Source organism: Enoplosus armatus, chromosome 12 (assembly GCF_043641665.1).
Source record: "Enoplosus armatus isolate fEnoArm2 chromosome 12, fEnoArm2.hap1, whole genome shotgun sequence".
Lineage (NCBI taxonomy): Eukaryota > Metazoa > Chordata > Actinopteri > Centrarchiformes > Enoplosidae > Enoplosus > Enoplosus armatus.
In genome coordinates, this window is record NC_092191.1 from 4,193,471 (window position 1) to 4,214,986 (window position 21,516).

Sequence of the window (21,516 nt, forward strand, 5' to 3'; positions counted from 1 at the left end):
GTCAGAAGAATTGAGATGGAAAGAAACTCCACTGGTAGGCATGCGACCTTTGGTCCTCTCCAGCCTCGTGATTTCTGTGAGGTCACACCAAAGGTTCATCATACCTACAGTATGATCTGTTCTGAAAGTTTGAAAATGTCTTCGGGTCATGTTTCACCAGACTTTCAGACCACAGTGTCCCAAAGATCTCTTAATGTTAATACACAGAGCTAAAGTTGTAGGGAAATTGTTTGGGATGAGTCCTAAAAAGATTTGGATTTACAATAAAATAAAGTGCTCAGTAGTTCATGTACTAGGGAAAAGACTTTAAAAGCAACTTTAAAATGAATTAAACCACGTCTTGACATGAGATTATTATTTTAAAAATTGGCAATTTAGATTCTTTTTTGAATTACACTCACTTAAACCTGAAAAATCTGTTCAGGCTTAAACAAACTGGATGACCTCACAAACCCAAAGCCCAAAACTTTTTCTTCCTTTTGTTCTTTGTTGATTTTAGAGTCTGCTGTGGATTGTCAGACAATAATGTTCATTTCTTCACACATGTTTACTCAGTAACTCAGTTTGCAGACATTACGGTTCCAGGAATTGCATGGGGAAAAAGATTGAGTGTGTCTGCCTTTTCCTGAAGCACTTGCAAATGTGTCTTAATGTATCTGTGGCTGCATTCACAGATCAGGTGTGATCTTCTCGTGATGGGTTCAACATAGAGAAGACTGAATGTGTTTGAACACCAGCACACTGTAATCTGGTGCTTTTCTGAACTGACATGAGTTAGCAGCTCACTGAACTGTGCTAAAATATAAATGTACCCTCCTCTAGTCAGAGAGTTTTGTACGTTAAACTGTTACATAACACATTTTCCTAATGATTATTACCAGCAGTTACTCTTTAACCTTTACCAAGTGAGGGCTTCGCTGAGCCTGCACTACACCACATTTATAGTTACACACACATTATCACCTTGTAGCCGCCAAGCACAACACGTTTTTTTTGTACTGTCGGCTTCTGTGCAGGTCAACAGATGCGAGCACCTTGACATCATCTGAGGGCCTTTAAAGTGTATTCAGAAGCAGATCATTCATGTGTAGATACTGTTTGGATGTATTTGTAAAGCCAGTGGAAGTTAGCATCCATTGAGGCTTGATCCTTTCATCTTCCAAAAGGAAAAACACAGTTTTCCAGCCTGGTAGGAAGTTACTCTTTAATAATATTTCATTTGGAGACAGTCGTGAGAAGATCACATCTTGTGCTCGTGTGAATATGAGGCCTTTAAGTGTGGTGTTGCACTTTATGTGTGTTGCTGTCAATGTAACTGATTTACTGTTTAAGTTTGGAAATATACTATTTATTTTTTAATCAGTATTTAGCAGAGCAGAGAGTCTGTAGAGAATAGTCTTAAATTTTCAAAAAACATAAGCATAGAGAGCAACGTTGTGCTGTTTATTTCAGAGGTGTTTCATGATTGACCTGATCTCAAGAGGATATTTTGTAAAATGTAGATTTAGTATTTTTGGATATCAAATCTTATATTGTAGCCTGACAGCATTGCGAAGTTCAGGAGTTACAGAGTGGAGTCACATTTTTATCACAAACAGTGAAAACATCGTCGCTCTGTGAGTTTGGTGGTTCCAATGTTTTGTGTCGTGAATGTGCCAAATATCCTGTTTTCATCTGCTGTTCACTTTCAGACAGCATACATTCAAGTCAGCACAGTCTTATGAATACAGCGTGGCAAGTAAAGAAATGTTTTTTGTTCATGACAGTGTTGCTTTAAGTGAACCTTTGTAAAGGTTCACGGATGAGAGATGTTTGTTCTCCTCTTCTTTGACCAAAAAAAAGTTAAAGAAAAAAACTACTCCAGTCTGCTCAGGGGAGACAAGATCTTCTTTAAATCCGACATGCACTGCAGAATGCAGGTTTCGTGTGTAAAAATGTAATCCAGTCTGTAATGTCTGTTTATTGTTGCGTCTTTCTGTTTTGAATTATACAACGTGAAACATGTGGGATTTTGGATGCAAACAGTAGTTTATTTGTGCCTTTCTCATTGACCCTGATTGACTTACAGAAAAACACATGAAACAAAACATCGACACGCAGTCACACCTCATTAAAATCTCTCGGTACGTTCCTACACTTACACACACAGAAACTCTGAGACATTTTTTGTTCATGCACACACACGCACCTTCACATTGGCAGGCACTCAACTCATTTTAACAACTCAGTAAACACAAGGACCTGATGTGAATTGCATGAACTTCAATGTGGTGTCAGTTGGCAGAAGACACCAAGATAAACACACAGTATATGCACATAGATGCTCAGAGAACAATGACTTTATGTTTAATAGAAATCTAGCCAGTAGTGTAGTTAGTGCTGCCAGTCGCTCAGTGGGAGCCAAACAGTCTGTAAACAGTTCAGTAGTGGTTCTGACTTACAGCCTAGACTTATAAACCTTTGTGTACAATATAAGCTACTTTAACTACACACTTTTGTGTTCTTGAGGTTTTAAGAAAATTAATTTGAGGAGTTTATTTGGGATCACTTATCCAAAAATCTCAGTAGCAAAGAAATAACTTGAGTTCATGCTTGGCCTGGGCTGAACTCTCAAGCCTGTGCCAGATTTAGCTGGAAAGGCATCTGCTAATTTTCCGCCCCGGCTGAATGAATATATTTAGTGACGTGACCACAATCAGTCCCAAACAAATACTTCAAACTGACAGTGGCAACAAAATGACACAATGCAAAGATAACAAACATCTTCCGCAGCATCATCACAAGACAAATATCCAGTGAGTTGCATAATTTGAAAAACTTGAAGAATGTTATTATTCAGTCAGTGCAAAAGGTTCAGTGCTGAGCAGAAGTCTGTGCTGCTCCGAGTCATGCATGAGTCAGTAGTTAAAAGACACAACGTGCAAAATATCAAATACTGAAATAACAGGCAGATTTGAGATGATGTCATGTCAGAAAGAAAACATGACAACATAAAACAGAACGAGCAGCCATTGGCTTTCAGTGAGCAGCCCTGCAGCTCATTGGCTAAGAGCAAACATAAGGTACTGTCAGTTTAGAGGTCTGTTCTTATTGTCTTCCCACCGCTTGTACGAAAATGTCACATAAATAATATGATATTTGAGGACGACAGGCTGAAGAATGACAACTTAAAACAAATGTGTCCTTCACAAATTGAAAATCGTGAAACTTCATTAAGAAGTTCACTGGCTCGAAGAAAAGAAAAAAAACAGGAAAAGAAGAAAAATCTCTTTTCACATTTCAAGGTGACTAAAATAAAAAAGAACTATGATCAAAGCCAGCTCAGTTCAGAGCCGTGAAAACGAATTTAACAAAAAGTTTTTTTTAAAAAGGAGTCAAGAAGACTTGGTCCAGAGCCAGGAGAGGTGAAGTACCAGCAGGGGGCGTGTCTTCCTTCTTCTTTCTCCTCTTATTCTTTCTAACTATATCCTCAACCACAACCCCTTGGACAATCAAACAGCAACCACCACAAATACACCTACATCATGGAACAAATTGTTCAAAATTGCCACTGACACACACATTGCAAGAGGTGAAATTAGGTAATTATTTCTATAGAAAACTTGTGGGTCTGTTACAATTAGACTTTCCAGAGCCAGCATCTAGTAGTCGTTGGAAAAGCTGCACCATAAGGCACTTCCACTTTGGCACTCAGCCACTCTTGCCGCTCGGTACCTCCTCCTTTTCTGTCTCATCTTCCTCTCGTGTGTTCTGCCACCATCCCTCCTCTCTCTCCCTCTCTCCCCCCTGTGTGAAGTGGTACAGCAGGGTGAGTTTATCCCTGAAGCTGTGCCGACCCGTCAGGTGATCTAACACTCCTCCCTGCTGAAGTCGAACGCCATACAGTTGGGCCTCGGCTCGCCCAGCGCACAGGCCCCGCTCAACCAGCCAGCCCACCAGGTCACTGCCCCGAAACACACTTTCAAAATGGGACTGGGGATGAAGATCATGCTGGTGTAGGTGGTGAGGGTTAGCTGGGTCATGAGCTTGGTTAGACTGGAGCTGGGAAATCTGCTCCTCTGGGATATCAGAGTTGGAAATATGTGAAAGGTGTTCATTCTCAGGCTCAAACCCGGATGAAAGCAAACATTGGCCGAATGGTTCAGCTGGATTGTGAGTTTGGTGAATCTGGTGCAGATTCTGCGGCTCGTGGTTTAGTTGCTCCTGAGGATCCTGATGCGGGTGTAGGTACTGGGGCTGATGGGAGGGAGAATGTCTCAAAGCCTCCTCCTCCAGTCCTCCTCCTCCTCCTCCTCCTCCAAACCTGTCATTATCAGAGGAAGGATTCACCTGTCGAAGCGCTCACACTCTCCCCTGAGCCACTAGGGGGTGATAGAGAAGACAGGAAAGGGGGAAAGGGCAGGCAAAGGGAAGCAGGGAGGAAGAAAGGAAATATGACGGGAAGCAAAGGAAAGGACATTAAAAGAGGAGAAAGGAAGAGTGGAAAGAATTTTATGTGTTAAAATGAAATAAAAGAAAAGCGCCCAAGAAACAACGTGTTTTAGTAAGCAGAGTTTTTGTTTTAGTAAGTAGAGTGGCTCCATTACTTATTCAACATCTAAAACATAGTTTTAGACTTCACATTGCTTAAAAATAAACAAGGGACACACAATGTGAGTTAGTTGTGCTAACGTTGCTCTTTTTTCCTTTTTGTTCTTTAGAATTAGACTTGTTTCATTAATGTTTTGACCTTTTCAGTGTTATGCAGGTTATAGTAACATTAACAACAGTAATAACAGAAATTTCCAATAGCTGCCTGACAGTAGCAGCAGTCACAGCTAATGCTTCTCCTATTTTATTATTTATATCCGCAAAATTAAGCTCGTACTGCAAATCATGGTGAAACTTAAAAGACACAACATACAGTAGAAATGTCTAATGGTTCAACTTGACTTTGTTTTATGAAAAATAACTACTTGGTGGAAAGAGAACCAACAACAGATAGATAACATGCAAAGAGGATGCAGAGAAAAATCATTGAAGAATCAAAGGGAAACTAAATAACACAACAGTAATAATGTGGAAATTAACAGGGTCAGAATTCACAGCTGAGCAACTCAGATCCAAAACGGAACAAAATCTCCACGGTTATTTACTTTTCCCCTCTAACAGAAAACAATTCATGCAACAAGCAGAAGACATGGAGGGAATTTGATCCTCTTCACAAAGAGAAGACAAAACGCACACCAACCAGTATTCGTACCTGCGTGTGTGCACTATGTCTTGTACACACTGGTCTTTGTGGTAGCGGACAAACTGGGTACAGGTGAGTCTGACCTCCTCTGGTACACCTGAGGGACTCAAATCCTCGCTGTCCCTGCCCTGCCACAGCCCGAGAAACCTGACACAGACACAAACATTACTCTGGTTCTGTGTGTCTGATTTGATTATTTGATCTCAACAGAACTTAGAAACCATGATGAACAAGTCAGACGGACAATCTGCCGATCGCGTAGAAGCTGCAGCTCACCTCTTTTTAAAAGGCAGGATGATGAGGTGTCTGTCCAGACCAAAGATCCCAAAGGACAGGAAACCCTGGGACAAAGACAACGTCAATTACGTATTTACAGTTGCAGTTATAGTTAAACACATTTAATGTACACACAACGCACAGTGGTACCTGTCCATAGTTTGCCACGGCACAGAAGAACTGTAGTTCAAGGTAAAGTCTTCCTGGATCTTTGTTGAACAACCACCACAGACAGCTGGACAGGTTCTACATACAGAGACATCAGACATCAGGACATTTATCTTTATAGTTCACACCTCAGCTTCCTGTATCGAGTTTATACAAGTCAAATTACATTAAAGCGTATTATTATATCAATCTGTATGGTGGAGTGTGGTCAGCTCAACTCACCTAAGCATTGATTGTTTTTGTCTATAATAATAATAATACTAATAATACCAATATTGTCTAATTTCATCACTTACAGAAAAAAACAAAATGTCAAGTATTACCAGTGCATTTGCACAGAAGACTGAGATTGTGGCAGACCATTTTTTGGACCACAAATGTTGTGACATTTCATTTTCTCAAAGCAAGATCATCTGGCAATGTTTAATATTTTTCTGGATACCTTTATATAAAATATTGGCTGTGCTACGTGTTACGCAACCCTCCATCACACTTAATGAGTATTTTATTCTCACCGCTAGCAGGCTGACGATGAGCAGCAGACAGAGCAGAACGTGTCTGACTGTCTGTTTATCATCGGTGGTTTGAAGCCCAGGTGGCGGCAGGTCCAGCGGCTGCTCAGAGGAGGAAGCACCCTGCTGCTGCTCGTCACACAGCGCCCCACTGTGGCCTGGAGAGGAAAGACACAACTGATATTTTCATGCTGCTTTACATTACTGCATAGTTTTCATCACTCTTTGAAACATTTGACATTTTCTTTTCTTGACTAAAGTAAATGTCCTAACACCCTAGTACTCATAGTAAATAGGAGTGTGCCAATTTTGAAGTAAAATGAATCTCAATTCTCTATTTTATTAGACAGACTGATGCTGGTGTCTTGTTTCGGTTTCTGTGTTGGTTTGGCTTGAATTAGAAACGTTACTGGCAGATAGCAGGTCCTAATTCAACTCACAACATGCACATAAACACATAAATCTCCTTCTGTTTCCCCTCTTTCTGTTTCATCATTCATATAAAACAGAGAACCGAAACATACTCTTTTCTATCTTATTTTTGGAACTGAATTAAATTAATAAAATGTGGAATATATATATGGCATAATTAAATTTAATAGACGCAAAATTAATGATGACAATTATGTTTGTTACCTGTGCTGTTTGTGTGCTCCCTCTGTGTGCTGGCTATCATGTCAGGTAAGGTCTGGAGAGGAGACAAACTGTGGAGGTCTGGCAACACAACAGAAACAGCAGAAATATTTACTGTAGATCATCCGGTGAGTATTGATAGGTTAAAATTATGGACTCATTTTAACTGTGCTTATATTTTACACCACTTTAACAAAGATTACTTACTTACTTAATTAAATGTTTGCTCTATTCAGGAAAATGTGTCTCAGAAACCTAAATTCACCAACAGACAGAGGGCTCAGAATAAACCAAAGGTATTAGCACAGAGCAGAGCTACCTGAGTTGATGCTGCAGGCAGATGAATTTGCCATCTGTGGCTGTTGTTGTTGTGAATCCTCCCGGCCACCAGGGGTCCTCAGCTCATCATTGATGCTTGTTACAGCAGCTCTGTTCAGGGCCTGGTAGCCTCTCTGCTCCCTGTTTCCCTGGCTGAGAGCCATCAGAGATATTGCCCCGAGCACCAGGCTGACTGCAAGCACCACTGCTGTGCTGATTATCTGGAGGAACAGAGAACAGAGTATGAAAAAAACTTCCTGGACTACTTAATTTTGAGTTTATTCTAAGATTTATATAAAATTTGAATAATAACAGTAACAGTAGAGATCTCCTTGACAGATTTAAATAGGAAAGAAACAGATTCAAGCAAAGCAGAGAAAAGAGAGAAGACAGACAAACAGGTCAAGAGTGAAAAACAGTGTAATGCAGAATTGTAGCAGGTGTTTTTCTCACCTGAGCTCTGCCATAGAAGAAGGCAGAGTCTATGGTATCAGTCCTCTCTCCTGATATCAGAAGACCCCCGACTATCAGGAAGGGAACCCTACACACACACACACACACACACACACACACACACATACAATGTTGTTCATACAGTTTTCATGTGTAAAACTATGGCAAAGTACATTTTTGTTTTAAACAGATTTTGGATGCATCCGTTGCTTTGTAACAGTGTTATTATTAAAACAACAAAGATTTTAAAGGTTTGAGAGAAGGTCCTGTTGCGTTTGGGTGTGCAGACCTACCCCCAACCCAAAATCATGAATACTCCTGGTCGGAGTCTCAGCAGATCATCTTTGTTAGTCAGAGCCAGACAGAGAGGGATTAAACCTGAAAAATAGAACAAAATGCTTGTGTACACACTAAACACAATTCATTTTATTATCGATTCAAATATAGTGTAGTTGACGGAAACTGAAGCGTTCTTAACCGCTCACAAATATAAACACTTACCTGTCCAAATGTAGGTGCTGTACAGAGACCCATAGAGCAGAGTGAAGGTGAGAATTTTGCCAATGAGATTATCCTCTTGTTTCACCAAGAAGTTCCACAGGATCATACTGACACACACCAAAAACTAGAGTAGAGTACAATACAGTATGTTAAGGCAGAATAGGAGAGCCCATGTGCTCAAGTAACACTTCCTGGATAAAAGAACAGAGACAAAACACCCAAATGACCTCCAAATATCGCTATAACAAAACATCACTGGTGAAGCACATGCTCTACAACACTACACACACTAAATGAATGCGCTGTTCTACGCGTTAAATCAGTTGAGTTGTGACTGGAGACTGACCTGAGCCAGGAAAAGATTTAAGGCAAAGAGGTGAGGAAGTCTGTTAAATTTCCTGCTTAGCAACATCACCATTATGGTCCACACCTGAGAGAAGAAACAGACATATTATAACGTTTTTATTACTGCATTTTATTACATCACGTTTTTTTATCTGTCAGTAACAACTTCCTGTCCTTAAAAGCTCTAATTACTGCTTACATGTAACTAATGGAGTCTGGAAAATAGTTGACTTTAAAAACATTGGTCTTACTCCAAGATATACACACTTACCAGTGCTACAAGGCTGACAATGCTGATGTTGAAGCTGACGTTTTCAAGTTCTGTAACCAGGGGGGTCGGGTCCATTAGAGGGATTGTTAATAACCAGGCCGACACATACATGATGGGTGCAGACAGAAATGTACTGATGACCATCCCTGATGTTACCTAAAGAAAGGACAGAGAAAATAATCACCTTCAGAGGATATAAAATTGTATCTGGCACTTTTTAAGATCAATAAGAATCTAACAATAAATATTAAAATACAGCTAATGCAGTTAGGTTTAAGTAGACATGAATATTAGTCAGCAATTAGCAAGCAACGCTAGCTTTTGTTTCTACTTGCTCTGACACAATTCAGACTTTCAAACTTTCCTCAGCTCATTCCAACACACCAAACACTTTAAAAAACAAGAGGGTTCTGATGTCCATGTGGATAGTGCTTCTTATCCTTAAATAATTCTAAATAACACATAAAATCTTAATCATTTACTACTAAATGTAGCTGGAGTAGAAGAATGGAACTGGGAGGTGCTATAGCGTGGGGGTTGAATGTTTCAAAGTACTGCAGACACAGTTAAATGGCAGACTTCTAGCGGGAAATTTGAATTTTCATGGCTTTCATGGTGTGTGTGTGTGAGACAGACTGTTTTATGGCTTATTCTTGTCATATGACCTGACCAGAAGATTTGCCATGTAATTTTGACACATCATAATGACGCCTTGTTCACAAAGAGTGCTTGAACTGTCCCTAAATGTCTGTTTAACATAATATTACTACATAATATTACTACATCAACGGTACTTACCACCTCTAGCTCCATGTTATAGTGTCCAGCATAGATGGCCACACTAGGTGCGGTCGGAAAGACTCCATATAGGAAAGCAAAGTTAGATAAACTAGTGTGGTTGGCACTTGTGCTGTTCACTCCTACATCCAGAATATCCACCATGTCTTTACAGACCAGCGGCATCACCAGGCTGGAGAGAGAGAGACAGAAAGTTAATCTATGGTTATTTGTGAGGCTGCATTGCATTATATTTAGGTGTTTGTAATAAGCTGCCCCTCTCGTGCATGTACTATACCTAAATATAGTAAAACACTTTTAAATATACAGTAATATACAGTATACTGTAAGTCCACCCCCACATGATATCACTCACACACACACACAGACACACACAGTTCCAGTCCTGCTTACAGTTTGGCTGTGATGAGGAGAATCAAGGCAACTCCAGCGTCTCTGGTTAGTTTTCGAAGCTGGCCGACCTGAGAAACAGAGATTACTTTACTTTGATGATATCCTTCATGTTTACGCAGGACTCAAAGCTGTTGAAATTAAAGTTGAGTAACATACATTTACAGTAGAAAATCTAAACAAAATACGATGAAGCTAAATGTACAGTAAGGCTTAATTAAATCAAACTTAAAACAAGACGACAAGACTGAACAAAACCAAACTCACCATAGTGAGGCCAAGGTAAAACAAGGCCGCCCCTCCGAAAGAGTTAGCCAGGCCGTCTATGAACTCTGATAGCACGGCAGGGATCCGCTGGCCCAGGGCAAAGTGGGCAATGATTCCTACTATCACCATGAATACTACTGGGTTCTTCAACACCTGGAGATGTGACAGAAAGAGGGTTAGAAAAAATAACTAAAACCCAGTGGGTAAGATCTTCAAGTCTCTCTTTAACTTTGCCAAACTAAAAAAATATTGCAACCTCTTAGGGTGTAAAGGTGTGTTACACTTGCTATGGTTTGTTATTCACCTTAAAAACACCTGTTTATACAATACCTGTAGGACTACAACTCCCACGATGGTAAGAGTGCTGTGCTGTGGATGGCTGGCCTGCCTCCACTTCTGCACCTCACAAAGAGCGAAGCCGATTGGATTGAGGAGCATGAGGGAGACTGGGGCAACTAGATAGATGTACTGGAGGTACTCTGGATATGTGCTCCGATACAAAGCCTCAACTAAAAATATAGAGACAGAGAAGAGGGAGAGGGGGGTGAATACTCTGTCAATACAGTATTTCTTCACTGACAATTTGTAAGAGGAGTATACATCAGTGTTAGTGTTTTGAGTCTGTCTCACCTATAGGGTATCCTAAGGCGAAGTCATTGCTCTGTGTAGCGAAGATGGCATACAGGCCAGCCTTGCTGTATCTGTTGTCTGGACTGGCCACCATCAGAGTCAGCACACATACCAGCACAAACACTGTCACCTAAAAACAGGACGGGAGCATCAAAGTCAGGTTGTGTTTATTTGTTATTTTTTACAGTACTGTCTCAGATGACTTCCTAAGGACTCAATAAAATCAGACTGTGCTTGTCTAGAATCCTCTCAAACTACCAGGATATAAAATAAAAAAAGGTGTGACCACACACACAGATGAACAGACACCAACCTTAGCGATCAGGACACTCCAGAGAAACGCCCAGATGACGTCTCCAAAGTCCAACAACACCATGTTTTTAAAGAGCAGAGCTGGAAGAGCAAACTTAGACACAAAGTTTCCCAAACCCTTTGCCTGGCTTTCTGTGATGATATCTGCCCTACAGGTAGGAATGGAAAACAAAGCCATAAACATACATGAAAGCCACAGTGGGTGTTAACTTGTCATTTTCATATTTTCATAGTGTATCTCAAAGACAGCAGAACCTTAACAGGCTGGCTGCATACATGTAAACGTGAAGTGGAGACAAAATTGCCCTCTACATTTAAGTTTAAGATTTATTGAGGGCTGTTGTTTATTTCCCACCTGAGGGGCAATACTGTTTTAGGAGGTCAATTACAGCTTCACTAAACATTTTCTGGCAAACTGGGGCTCAAAACGCCAAAACGTCAATTCAAATTGTCTAGGGATCCTTTACAAGTGTGTAACTGTTCTTGCACAACCCTACCTGCCAGCTATGTAGCCACACAATATGATGCCAAAGCACTCAAGGAGAGCCGGGAAGAGCTTGTCGATGGACATGTGGGGCACCACAGCAGAGCCCCCCAGGGTATTATGGGATATGTTCTTCCCGTGGATCAGCACGTAGTTGTTGGCAGTCTCCATGGTGATGATTGGGATGGGGGTCAGAGGGGTCAGGTGAAGGCTGGGGTATATCAGCACTCTGGAGGAAGGCAAGGATGGAAACTACGCGATCAGTGGCAGGAGTAAGAGATAGAAATAGTACACAGTCTAATGATACAGAGCAGAGGGTGAGAGTGAGTAACCGAAAGCTCAAATCGTAATGTGTTCCCGCTGGAGGGAACTCAAAAGAAACCAAGACGGATTGTTTTAATATATAAGGTGAAGGAGGAGCTGTTGGCTGAGTAACAGTCTCTCAGGGTCCAAGAATCCCTATTTGCGCCTCTGTGCTTGAACATACCGTTAGCTAAATTAGCACATTCAAGTCAACCCGCATCATTCAGTGACAGGAGATTTCTACAACCTAACGACACTGTAGCAAACTAAAACCAATGTTTTGCCACAGCCTACGAAGCTAACTGCTTTACATGACAGCACCATTGTCACTGCCAGGTGACCCTTAGAGCTAGCTTGGTACGTGCTAAAAACATCAGTTAAATCGGAGGACGCGGTAAGCTTTACCTTCAACATCTGGCACTGATATATTATTTGAAATGACTTGTTTAGAAATGACGTGCTTACCTCTGTTACTTAGAGGACCACCTCTGCTCAGAAATGTTCGAGGTTCATCTGTCTTGCTTGTTTGAACGAGCCCGTGTTTCTGCCGTTTGTGTGTGAGAAGCTCTGCTTCTGAATCTGACAGCTGCCGAGAGTGGCAACGCCCTGAAAAATGGCTGACAGACGTTTCGGCCAATCATCGCCGAGATACGCTTCCAACTCCAATTGTGATTGGATAAAAGCGTGTAATGTGGCGCTGCATTCATGTGATATGGGGAATGATTTAATCTTTGGATCCCAAAAGCTCATTATGTGTTTTATAACAGCATAAGAGTCGCAGTGTGAAGACCAAAGGATATCAAACATATGTAACGTGGTTTACCGTTCACGTCATTCAAAGAGCGTCTCCATACAGTTTGAGAGATGAGATGAATCCAATATCAAGCTTTCATAGTAGTAAGATCACTTGTTTATTTAATTCATATTAACCAAAGCTGAGGAACGCTGTGAGCAGGATTTGAACCTGCGCGGGGAAACCCCATTGGATTTCGAGTCCAACGCCTTAACCACTCGGCCATCACAGCTACATCACTATACTTCCCTAAATAAATAAACAATTCATGAAATTGTATAACGGTTCACTACATGTCGACATTATTTTTTAATCTGTACTCACAACCAGGAGCTTGTTTTCTGGAAACACTCATCCCTTTCAGTATCATACTGCAAATAATTATCCTTCAGTTTCAGGACAACAGGGAACATTTCACTGGATTTTAGATGCAGCAACATCACTGAAAAACCACCACAAACTGACAGATAAAAGAATGTTTCATGTCTTTCAGGACTTATGTACATCTTACTCCTCTTATTTACACTTCAATAGGTTCTGCAGGTCAAATATTCCACCTTTTGTTGTCCTTTGTTTTATTCTATATAATCTCTTACAAACATTTCTAATGTTGTTAACAGCACACTGATATATATTTATGATGAGTCACATACCTGAGACACTGTTCCAGAAATTACTTGTGATCAAAGAGACAAAACCAACAGTTTTTTTTAGGAGCTATGCATCAGAATATTGATTTCTACCAGTGTTCTACTTTAACGTAATGAAATGATGAACTAATGAAAACACAGTGTATCTAATTTAGTGGGGAAGGAGCCTCCAACCCATTACAAAAGTCAAAAACAGAGAAATTCTTGATTGCACAATGTTGCTGGATGACCACCATATAATCTGCCGTAATGCCTTGAAAACAATAATGTCACAATATGTTTGGGGTGATAATTATTTAAGAAAGTAAGAAAGTCAAGAACTGATCTTTAGAGATTGTTGACAAGTGCAAGTTCTTCAAATTACAACATTTAAGCTATATCATATTGTGATAGAACATAATAGCCCATGTCTCAATGTAATGTCCAGCTTTATTGCACAAACATGTAAATGATGCATATTGTTTACCTGATAATACATAATAAATCACTTCGTCTGGATTACAGTCCACCATCCTTGTCTGTGATCAAATGATCGTCCTTTGTACAGGAATATCAAACCGTCCAATAAACGCACATTTCACCCCAGGTAGAGCACATAAAGCATCTTAAAGCATTTTATTTATTGATGTAAATAGATTTTCTTCCATAAGATTGTCTTTAAGAATATGTTTCTTTGACCAACACATGATAATAATATATCACGTATACAAAAGACCGTTCAAAGCAGTGCTGGGTGAAGCAAAAAAAAAAAACATAATACTGCACAGTTCTGAAACATAACTTAATATAATAGTCCTTCAATACCACTTGATTAAATCATACAGATACATACACAGGTCCTTCATCGTTAGTCAAGGCAACTTTTAACAAAACAGCAAAGTAAGAATGAGTTCTTTTGTAAACCAATGCTGCCATAACATCATACAATGTTCTTTAAAACATCTCAACCATAAACAATAAATGCATGCTTATGTCACATTTAACAATCAAATGAAAAGTACCGTTCAGTGGTTCCAACAGAAACACACGGATGTAAATATACATACTGTGAAGGCACCTGCGGCTTTGGCAAATTAAACACCCGTGTTTCCCCTGATGTTTTATGAAGCGGTGGCAAGAGGTTGTGGCTATTTTCACTTTAATTCCATGTCTGTCTATGTATTGATGTTGTAATGAAGACACTATACTAAGTATTGTAGATGGCGTGGCAATCGAGCTGCTGTATTGCTTCTGTTTTTACATTTACATAAGCAGAGGAGATCCAACCCAGTTGAACAAACATACACATATAATTTAAGGCACAAAAAGGCTAATTCCCTTAACTCTTTGAAGCAGCCTGAAATTACAATCCTGAATAGAAAAAGGCACATGGGAAACACTGGTACAAAAGGAGAGAAACAGCATGTCGACACTCTCAAGGAAGCCCTGCACTGTAACCCTGGGACTCCAATGTTGACAATAATATTGCCGTAAGATGTTGATGTAACTTGTCTGTGCTGTGTAAACAGGCTGGGAAAGTCACATGTGCTGCATGCCAAATGCTGGTTTATATGTCAAGTAAGAGTTTGGATTATTTTCTAAAAGTGTAGCGAGCAATTAATGGAATCTATCAACCACTGTAAGCAAAGGATGAAAAAGTCAGTTAATGGAATAAAGTCAATATGGATCAAGGTTCATGAAAATACTGTTGTTCATTAGTGATCTATGTCAACGAAGCCCACCCACAAAGCTTCTTCCAGCCACAGCATGGCTGTAAACCTGAAAAGAACAGATCTTTTTCTCAAGCCCAAAGAGACGCAAGTTTTTTTTTCTTTTTTATCTGAACACAGTGTACCAGAGTACAAACAGGCTTTGGTCTTTGAATGCTGAATCCATTGTGCTGCGACAGAGGCACATGATATAAATCCACATTGTGAGTCTGTCCTTTTACTTGGTCAATCATACTTTAGGTCCATTTTACATGTCGCAGTCCGTAGATGAACCACATGCTGTAGGTAAAAGCACAATGAGCTCAACAGAGAGACAGAAAAAGGGAGAGAGACAGGCAGGGAAACTGAAAAAGTAGTTCCAGGGGTTGTGTTTGCAGCCACCTCTTCTTCACCTGGGTAGAGGAGGTAGAGGAGGAGCTCCTCTCTCCTTTTTACCAGAACCTAGAATGAAGCAAAGGCAGAGTTAGTATTTTCCTTTCCTTTCCTAGATTTATTTTCTTCCACCAGGTGGCACTGTGTCACAGTCCAGCTGGACTGTATTTACCTGAGAGGTTACTGTTCCATGTGTTTATCTGTATGTTTGACAATATATCTAAAAATATTGTATAAAGGTTGTTCAAAGGGAATGAAAAAGAGACCATCTAGTTTGGTTAAGTACATTGTCTTTCACTTCTTCTTCATCTATTTTGGACAATTCTGAATAAAAAGGCACAATAAGCATTTTTTATTTAAAACAATATATTTTTCTCACGATTCCATATCTCCACGGGGAAAATTTTAACCTTCATATCATGATCACGTTATAATCAAATTGAGTAACTTCAGTTGTAATAATGTTCAAGTTTAAACAAAAAATTGAAAAAGTGATTCCATGATTCATTTTACTGGTTGAGAAAATTCAGTTTTAGGCTTTTCTTAGTTCCTTAAAAACCTTTTGGAGATACAGGTTTTGTGTGTGTGTGTGTGTCAGACTGACCTCTGCCGTCAGTCTTGGCAATCTTGCTGGGGTAGGTCTTCTGGAAGGGCACGTAGGGCTCAGGTGGAGGAAAGTCTGACACTGGATGGAAAGTGAATCGACACTCCCACTCATCTGTTAATAGAGAGAAATGGAGGTCAGTGGGCACATCATCTATATACACGTAGTGCACTAACAGACAGGGACTTTTCCAGTCACAGGTTAGAGTCTACTAGTTTAACATAACATGAATGGAGGGCAGTGGGTTTGTTCCTCCCTTTAAATAGGACGCAAAGACAGATAAACGACATAAACAGATAATAGCTTCCTCTAGAACACAATAACAGGAGTCACCTGGTAAAGAGCAACTTGAAGAGAACTCAGTACAAGAAAGTCAATTAAGTTGGGAAACTACTGCTTTTCTGATGAAACTTTTTCCAAATGAGAAGCGTCATTCACTAACACTTCAATATATCTATGAATTCATTCCATTCCAACTTGCACCACTGATACAGATTTCAGTACATTCACATTTTAATACCCAGCACTCCAAAGAGCATTTGTGTCTAAAATCTGCACAACCCAGAATATTTTGACTTCAGGAAAAGTGATTAAAAACAGTTTTTCCTGGAGCAGGACATTTAGGGCCGCTTGTCACTTCTTGTCCCCACTGCCTTCCAAATCAAACTTACTGCCTTGCTTCAATGGGACAAAAACAGCGCAAACGGGAGGTCAGTGGGTTTCTCTGCCATAGCTGAACACATTGGAACTCATGTGGTAAAAACAACATTGAGGGCAAAGGATTTCTCTTGTAGAGACTAGGAGAGTACAGTCTATGAAAAAGACAGTCAATCCTCTACAAGGCATAGGGTTTGCATTATTTGCCTGCAAAGCTACCACAAATAGGGTTTTTATTTTCCTGTACAATATACTGTATAGATGTACTTTTGCACCATTCTCCTCCTTGTCAGTTTTTCCTTTCTCTCTACTGGTGAAATACAGTAACTTCCAGGTTTTTTTGTCCTACAAATTAATGGTATTATCAATACTCAAACAAGCCATACCAGCACCCTCAGGGATTTACTCACCCTGTATCTGGTTGTGGTGAGAGTTTTGGAAGCCATTACCCATGGGTGGTAAAGGAGGGGCCCCTCCTGCCCCTGGCCTGTCCGGAGGGAGGGGAGGTCTACCGCCAGGTCCACCACGAGGGGGCTCTGGACCTGGCCGTCCAATAGGAGAAGGAGCTGGCGATGACCTCACACTGCCCCCACCCATGCTACGACCTGAGGGAGGAGGAGGAGGAAGAGGCCCTTTGGAGGTAGAAATAACAATTGACATGTTAGCTGATGAGAAGTGATGCCATTCTTTTATGATACTGAACATCACTGAAATGAGCTTCCATCTTCCATCGTAGATCCTATATTTCATATTTACAGCAACTCCTGACATTATTGGTGTTTTCACACTGTATCATACACTTTTCTCATCTTTTTCAGATGTTTTGTTTGCAGCAGTCATCCATTGTTGAATTAATCAATCAGGGCTGTTCACCTGAGCGTGCTGAGGACTGGTTCCTCCCAAGAGATGGCGGTCTCTCGTTTGGTGGAGGAGGGAGAGGTCCTGTCCGACCATGTGGTGGAGTTGGAGCATGGCTGGCAAGGAGAAACTGAATTTTAATCGATGTGTAAACTATACAGTATAATAATAATAATAATAATAATACTTACTACAGAAAGTGCCATCATTGTATATAACACCTTTGCTTCAGAAATGTCATTACAACTTTGAAGAACAAACTGTCTGTATATTTGAAACTGAATATACAAAATGAAATTTGAGGTCACCTGCCTCAACTCTACAATGGGCGGCTCCCGTGTGTTAATGCGCGTATGTGTGAATATAGAAGCCAGAATTTATTTTACTTGTGTACGTTTTTAAAAAAAGGCATTGTTCTTTTTAGAGGGAAGCTACATGAAGAAGTTTGCATGATGTGTGAACTGCAGCATCACAGAACAGCTATTAGATTTGAATCTATGCAAACTTTGACACCACCATCAAAGCAGATTCAGCTATCAAGCACAGTCTCACAGCGTCTGATTCCCTGATAGGAAATGCGGTTGTACACACCGGGCTTCAAAGCAACCTGTCTATTGACAAACACAGATTAATGGAAATAACAGATAAAACTTTACCAGTACCTGTTGAGTGAGCAGTTCCTTTGGGGCAGACGAGGGTTGCTATGGTCGTCCCCTCCAGCTGGGGTGGGAGGGAGAGGAGGAGGGCCGGGTCGTCCCGGCGGGAGAGGGGGTGCACCCCCACCAACTGAGGGACGAGAGGCAGAGGAAGAAGAGACAGAGGAAGAAGGTTTGGAGTTGACAGAAGGAGGAGGTGGGGGCACATCGCGGGGCATAGATGGCCGATGACCTCCAACAGGAGCTGGTGGTGGGGGGGGTCGGTCGTCGGGAAGCGGAGGCCTCCCTCCAGGAGCAGGCGGAAAGGAAGGTCGGCTGCTGTTTGGGGGTGGAGGAGGAGGCCCAGAGAATCCTGGTCTCGGCCCAGCTGAGGAGCCTCCTGGTGGGGGAGGGAGAGGTCCGTGCCTCCCTGGTGGAACACTAGAAGGTGGAGGTCCGGAAGCCGGGCTGGGTTTTGGTCCTCCAGGTAGTGAAGGCGGATGTGGGCCTCCACGAGACTGGAAGCTCTGGGTTGGTCGAGGTGTGTTGGGTATGGGAGGAGGGGGGCCTCCTGGAGTGTCTTGTCTGAATGAGAGACTTGGCCGGCCCTTGGGAAGATCAGGGATGTTGTTACGGACACCAGCGGGGGCTCCTGGGAGTTTAGGCGGGCCTCCACCACCACCACCACCACCACCGAAGGGGCTCGGCCCACAAGAGCGGCCTCCCGGGGGGAGCACGGGACCTCGGCTGGGTCCTGAGTCTGGAGGAGAGAAAAGGTAATAGTAAAATGAACCTTGTTAGAGCTGTTTCTAGATGCAGTGCTTTCACACAGAGGACTTTTAATTCATCTTTTTACCATTGGACTCTCTGTTTGCTGCAGACCTCAGTTTTGGCATCCCTCCTGCAAACAGGCCTCCTAAACCAGAAGGAGTCCCACCACTAAAACCTCCTCCGCCACCTCCACCTCCCCCACCGCCGCCTCCTCCTCCACCACCACCACCTCCTCCTCCTCCTCCTTTGGGTTCTGAGAAGATAAAAAAAAAAAAATCAAATGAATTGTTAATTTGCAGGATACATTTTTTACATATAACAAAGTGGGATAAGTCCCACTACTCCTAGTAAATTATTATTATTTATTTTAGAACAGCCTGGTGTTGTCTGTGCCTTGAGTTGTACTGTGTCATAGTGACTTAGTTCCCTGCTGGGTTTTTTTAAACTTAGCCATGTTACAAACCTGGCTTCAAACTAACTTGCCTAAGGATAGACATAATGAGTGCTATTAAATAAGTCTTGACTTACTGTCCAGTAAGGGTAAACTGCGGTCATTAGTAGTAGCTTTCTTTAAGTTGGTGCCTTTACAAATGTCGCCCAACAGAGCGTTCCTTCCCTGTTGCTCATTACGGTTTAGATTCGGCTTCACTGTGTTGGCCTGAAACACAAACACACACACATACAGGGATATACAGTCACGAGACACAGTAAAGCTGCTGAAAACAACCAGAGAGAGGGAAAAACAACTAGTAACTTTATTAATCTTAACACACAAAGTACATTTAAACACAGAGTGTGAAGGTAAAACGGTGAATGACAACAGGCAGTGACTCAGGATCACACAGTCCGAACAGGAAAAGATATGTTATGGCATAACTTATCCACAAGATGTCTCTGCTGAGAAGGGTCAAGAGGACAGGGGAGCAGATCTCACTGGGCAGAGAGACAGATAGAATGACTTACAGCAGCAAAGGTGGGAGGAGGGGGAGGCCCTGGGGGTGGTGGGGGAGGTGGGGCTGGCATCTTCCTCTCTCCACTTTACTCTATCTGCACTGGACGCTGCACCCTGGAGGACAGATAACACGCACACACTAAATACAATAGGATAATAAAAAAATCAAACACACTGGTATTGCGAGATGTTTTAGCAGAAGCAGTGCTCCCCAGACTGGGGTCCTTGAGACAGTACAATGAAGGACCACGACAGAGAAGAATGTCCCATCCTGAGTGTGATGCTGTAGATTTATCTTATTTGCAATAATTCTAACCATTCTCATGAATATTTTTGGTGCCACTGCCACAAAACTAAAAGAGACAATAAGAGTCTGAGTAAGACTGCAGTTTGTTGGAATAATATTTCCTTATGGTGCCAAAACTCAAAATTCACTTTCAGAATTCAGAGCAGCTTTACTGCCAAATTCTATCAACCAACCATCACAAGCCAGGAATACATTTTAGACAAGGTTAAAGAGTTAAAACCAATATCTCATCCTCTGGCATTTATCATTTGTGACAATATACATCATGATTTTACACTTTTCAAAGTGTAACACAAATTAAGCAACAAATGAGCTGGCAATACTGAAAAAGGACATGGAGGAGAGACTTTTCAGGGTCTCTCCTCTAGACCAGCACTGCAGAGAATCCAATCAAATGATCTGCATACAAAAACAATTGATTATAAATAGTAAAAACACAACCTGCAATTAACAGCCCAAAAACGTAATCCATATACAAGTTAACGAGTTAAATAAGTTTCCCCTCACACAAATTCTCACACATCTCGGCCTTCATTTTAAGTCAAACCATCCTCTAGGGGCCTCTTACTTCCTGTATGCTGCTGACAAACAGGAAGTCACCATGCGGCTCCAGCACCACTGCTATCTGCTTGCCAGAATGATGATACCTCTAAATCTACAGCTATGCATCATTGTGGACATTCTCCTCCCCCCTCTCACTTTCTTTCTCTCAACCGTGCATCACTCCAACACTGCATTTGTTTATCACCTCTCTTGCTCTCTTCACCTGTTTGCACCGTGTTGACGTTCATCCTTGTATCCCCTATCAGCCTTCTTTTCTCAGTCTCTGCCAGTTCCTGCGTGATTTGTCACCCGCAACGCCTTTTGTCTCTCTCCTTATTCAAACTAAGTTCCCACCGCTCACAGCATGCTGTCTTCACCTCCTCTAAAGTTGATGCTGTCTTAGAACGATAGAAGAAAATGAACAGAAGAAACCTTGAATGTCTGGTAGCTTAAACAAAGCACACGGATTCAATGGGCTCTGTTCTTGCACGATTTGTGACTAAAAGCATTTTGTTGAGCCCAAACCAAAGTCATTTTGAAGAATATTTCTAAGTGGTACCCAAAGCAAAATGATTACATTCAAAATATAAACCCATAGTTAGAATAATTTTTGCAAGCATGTGGCCATGCTAGCGTTAGCACTTAGCTCGAAGCCTCACAGAGCAGCTAGCATAACAGAGTCTGAGACTGAAGAGCAAAGACAGGCTTCAATCTGTCACTCACAGGAGCAAACTTCTCTACACCAGGTGGCTGCTGAAGCTGCGCTGGCAG

The 21,516-nt window shown here is 41.4% G+C and overlaps 2 protein-coding genes and 1 non-coding gene across 3 annotated transcripts; all 3 read right to left on the bottom strand.

Annotated features, from left to right (window-relative positions):
* Nucleotides 1-3,690: 3,690 nt before the first annotated feature.
* gpr155b (G protein-coupled receptor 155b) lies at nt 3,691-11,762 on the bottom strand. Its single transcript, XM_070916478.1, has 19 exons — nt 11,605-11,762; nt 11,109-11,256; nt 10,796-10,925; nt 10,496-10,674; nt 10,166-10,318; nt 9,902-9,969; nt 9,509-9,680; nt 8,711-8,866; nt 8,441-8,524; nt 8,095-8,218; nt 7,887-7,971; nt 7,594-7,681; nt 7,142-7,361; nt 6,826-6,903; nt 6,193-6,347; nt 5,660-5,755; nt 5,510-5,574; nt 5,243-5,380; nt 3,691-4,303 (listed from the first exon to the last, which is right to left on the bottom strand). Exons 1-19 carry the CDS (start codon nt 11,760-11,762, stop codon nt 3,691-3,693), a joined length of 2,910 nt encoding a protein of 969 aa, XP_070772579.1.
* A 1,075-nt stretch (nt 11,763-12,837) lies between these two features.
* Nucleotides 12,838-12,919, bottom strand: trnas-cga (transfer RNA serine (anticodon CGA)). The gene has a single exon. It is a non-coding gene; the product is annotated as a tRNA-Ser (tRNA).
* Nucleotides 12,920-13,748: 829 nt separating this feature from the next.
* wipf1b (WAS/WASL interacting protein family, member 1b) lies at nt 13,749-19,966 on the bottom strand. Its single transcript, XM_070915941.1, has 8 exons — nt 19,907-19,966; nt 19,472-19,601; nt 19,029-19,196; nt 18,200-18,932; nt 17,553-17,653; nt 17,090-17,311; nt 16,023-16,136; nt 13,749-15,487 (listed from the first exon to the last, which is right to left on the bottom strand). Exons 1-8 carry the CDS (start codon nt 19,964-19,966, stop codon nt 15,435-15,437), a joined length of 1,581 nt encoding a protein of 526 aa, XP_070772042.1. The 3' UTR covers nt 13,749-15,434.
* Between the last annotated feature and the right edge of the window lie 1,550 nt (nt 19,967-21,516).

Coding starts and splice junctions, on each gene's coding strand:
- gpr155b (XM_070916478.1), bottom strand. CDS start 11,762: ATGGAGACTGCCAACAACTACGTGCTGATCCACGGGAAGAACATATCC. Junction 9,681..9,901: donor CTCCTCATCACAGCCAAACT/GTAAGCAGGACT, acceptor CTCTCTCTCCAG/CCTGGTGATGCCGCTGGTCT. Junction 8,525..8,710: donor TTGTCAGCCTTGTAGCACTG/GTAAGTGTGTAT, acceptor TTCTTCTCTCAG/GTGTGGACCATAATGGTGAT.
- wipf1b (XM_070915941.1), bottom strand. CDS start 19,966: ATGCCAGCCCCACCTCCCCCACCACCCCCAGGGCCTCCCCCTCCTCCC. Junction 19,602..19,906: donor CTCCTCCCACCTTTGCTGCT/GTAAGTCATTCT, acceptor TTTGTGTTTCAG/GCCAACACAGTGAAGCCGAA. Junction 17,312..17,552: donor CCAGTCCTCAGCACGCTCAG/GTGAACAGCCCT, acceptor CTACCTCCAAAG/GGCCTCTTCCTCCTCCTCCT.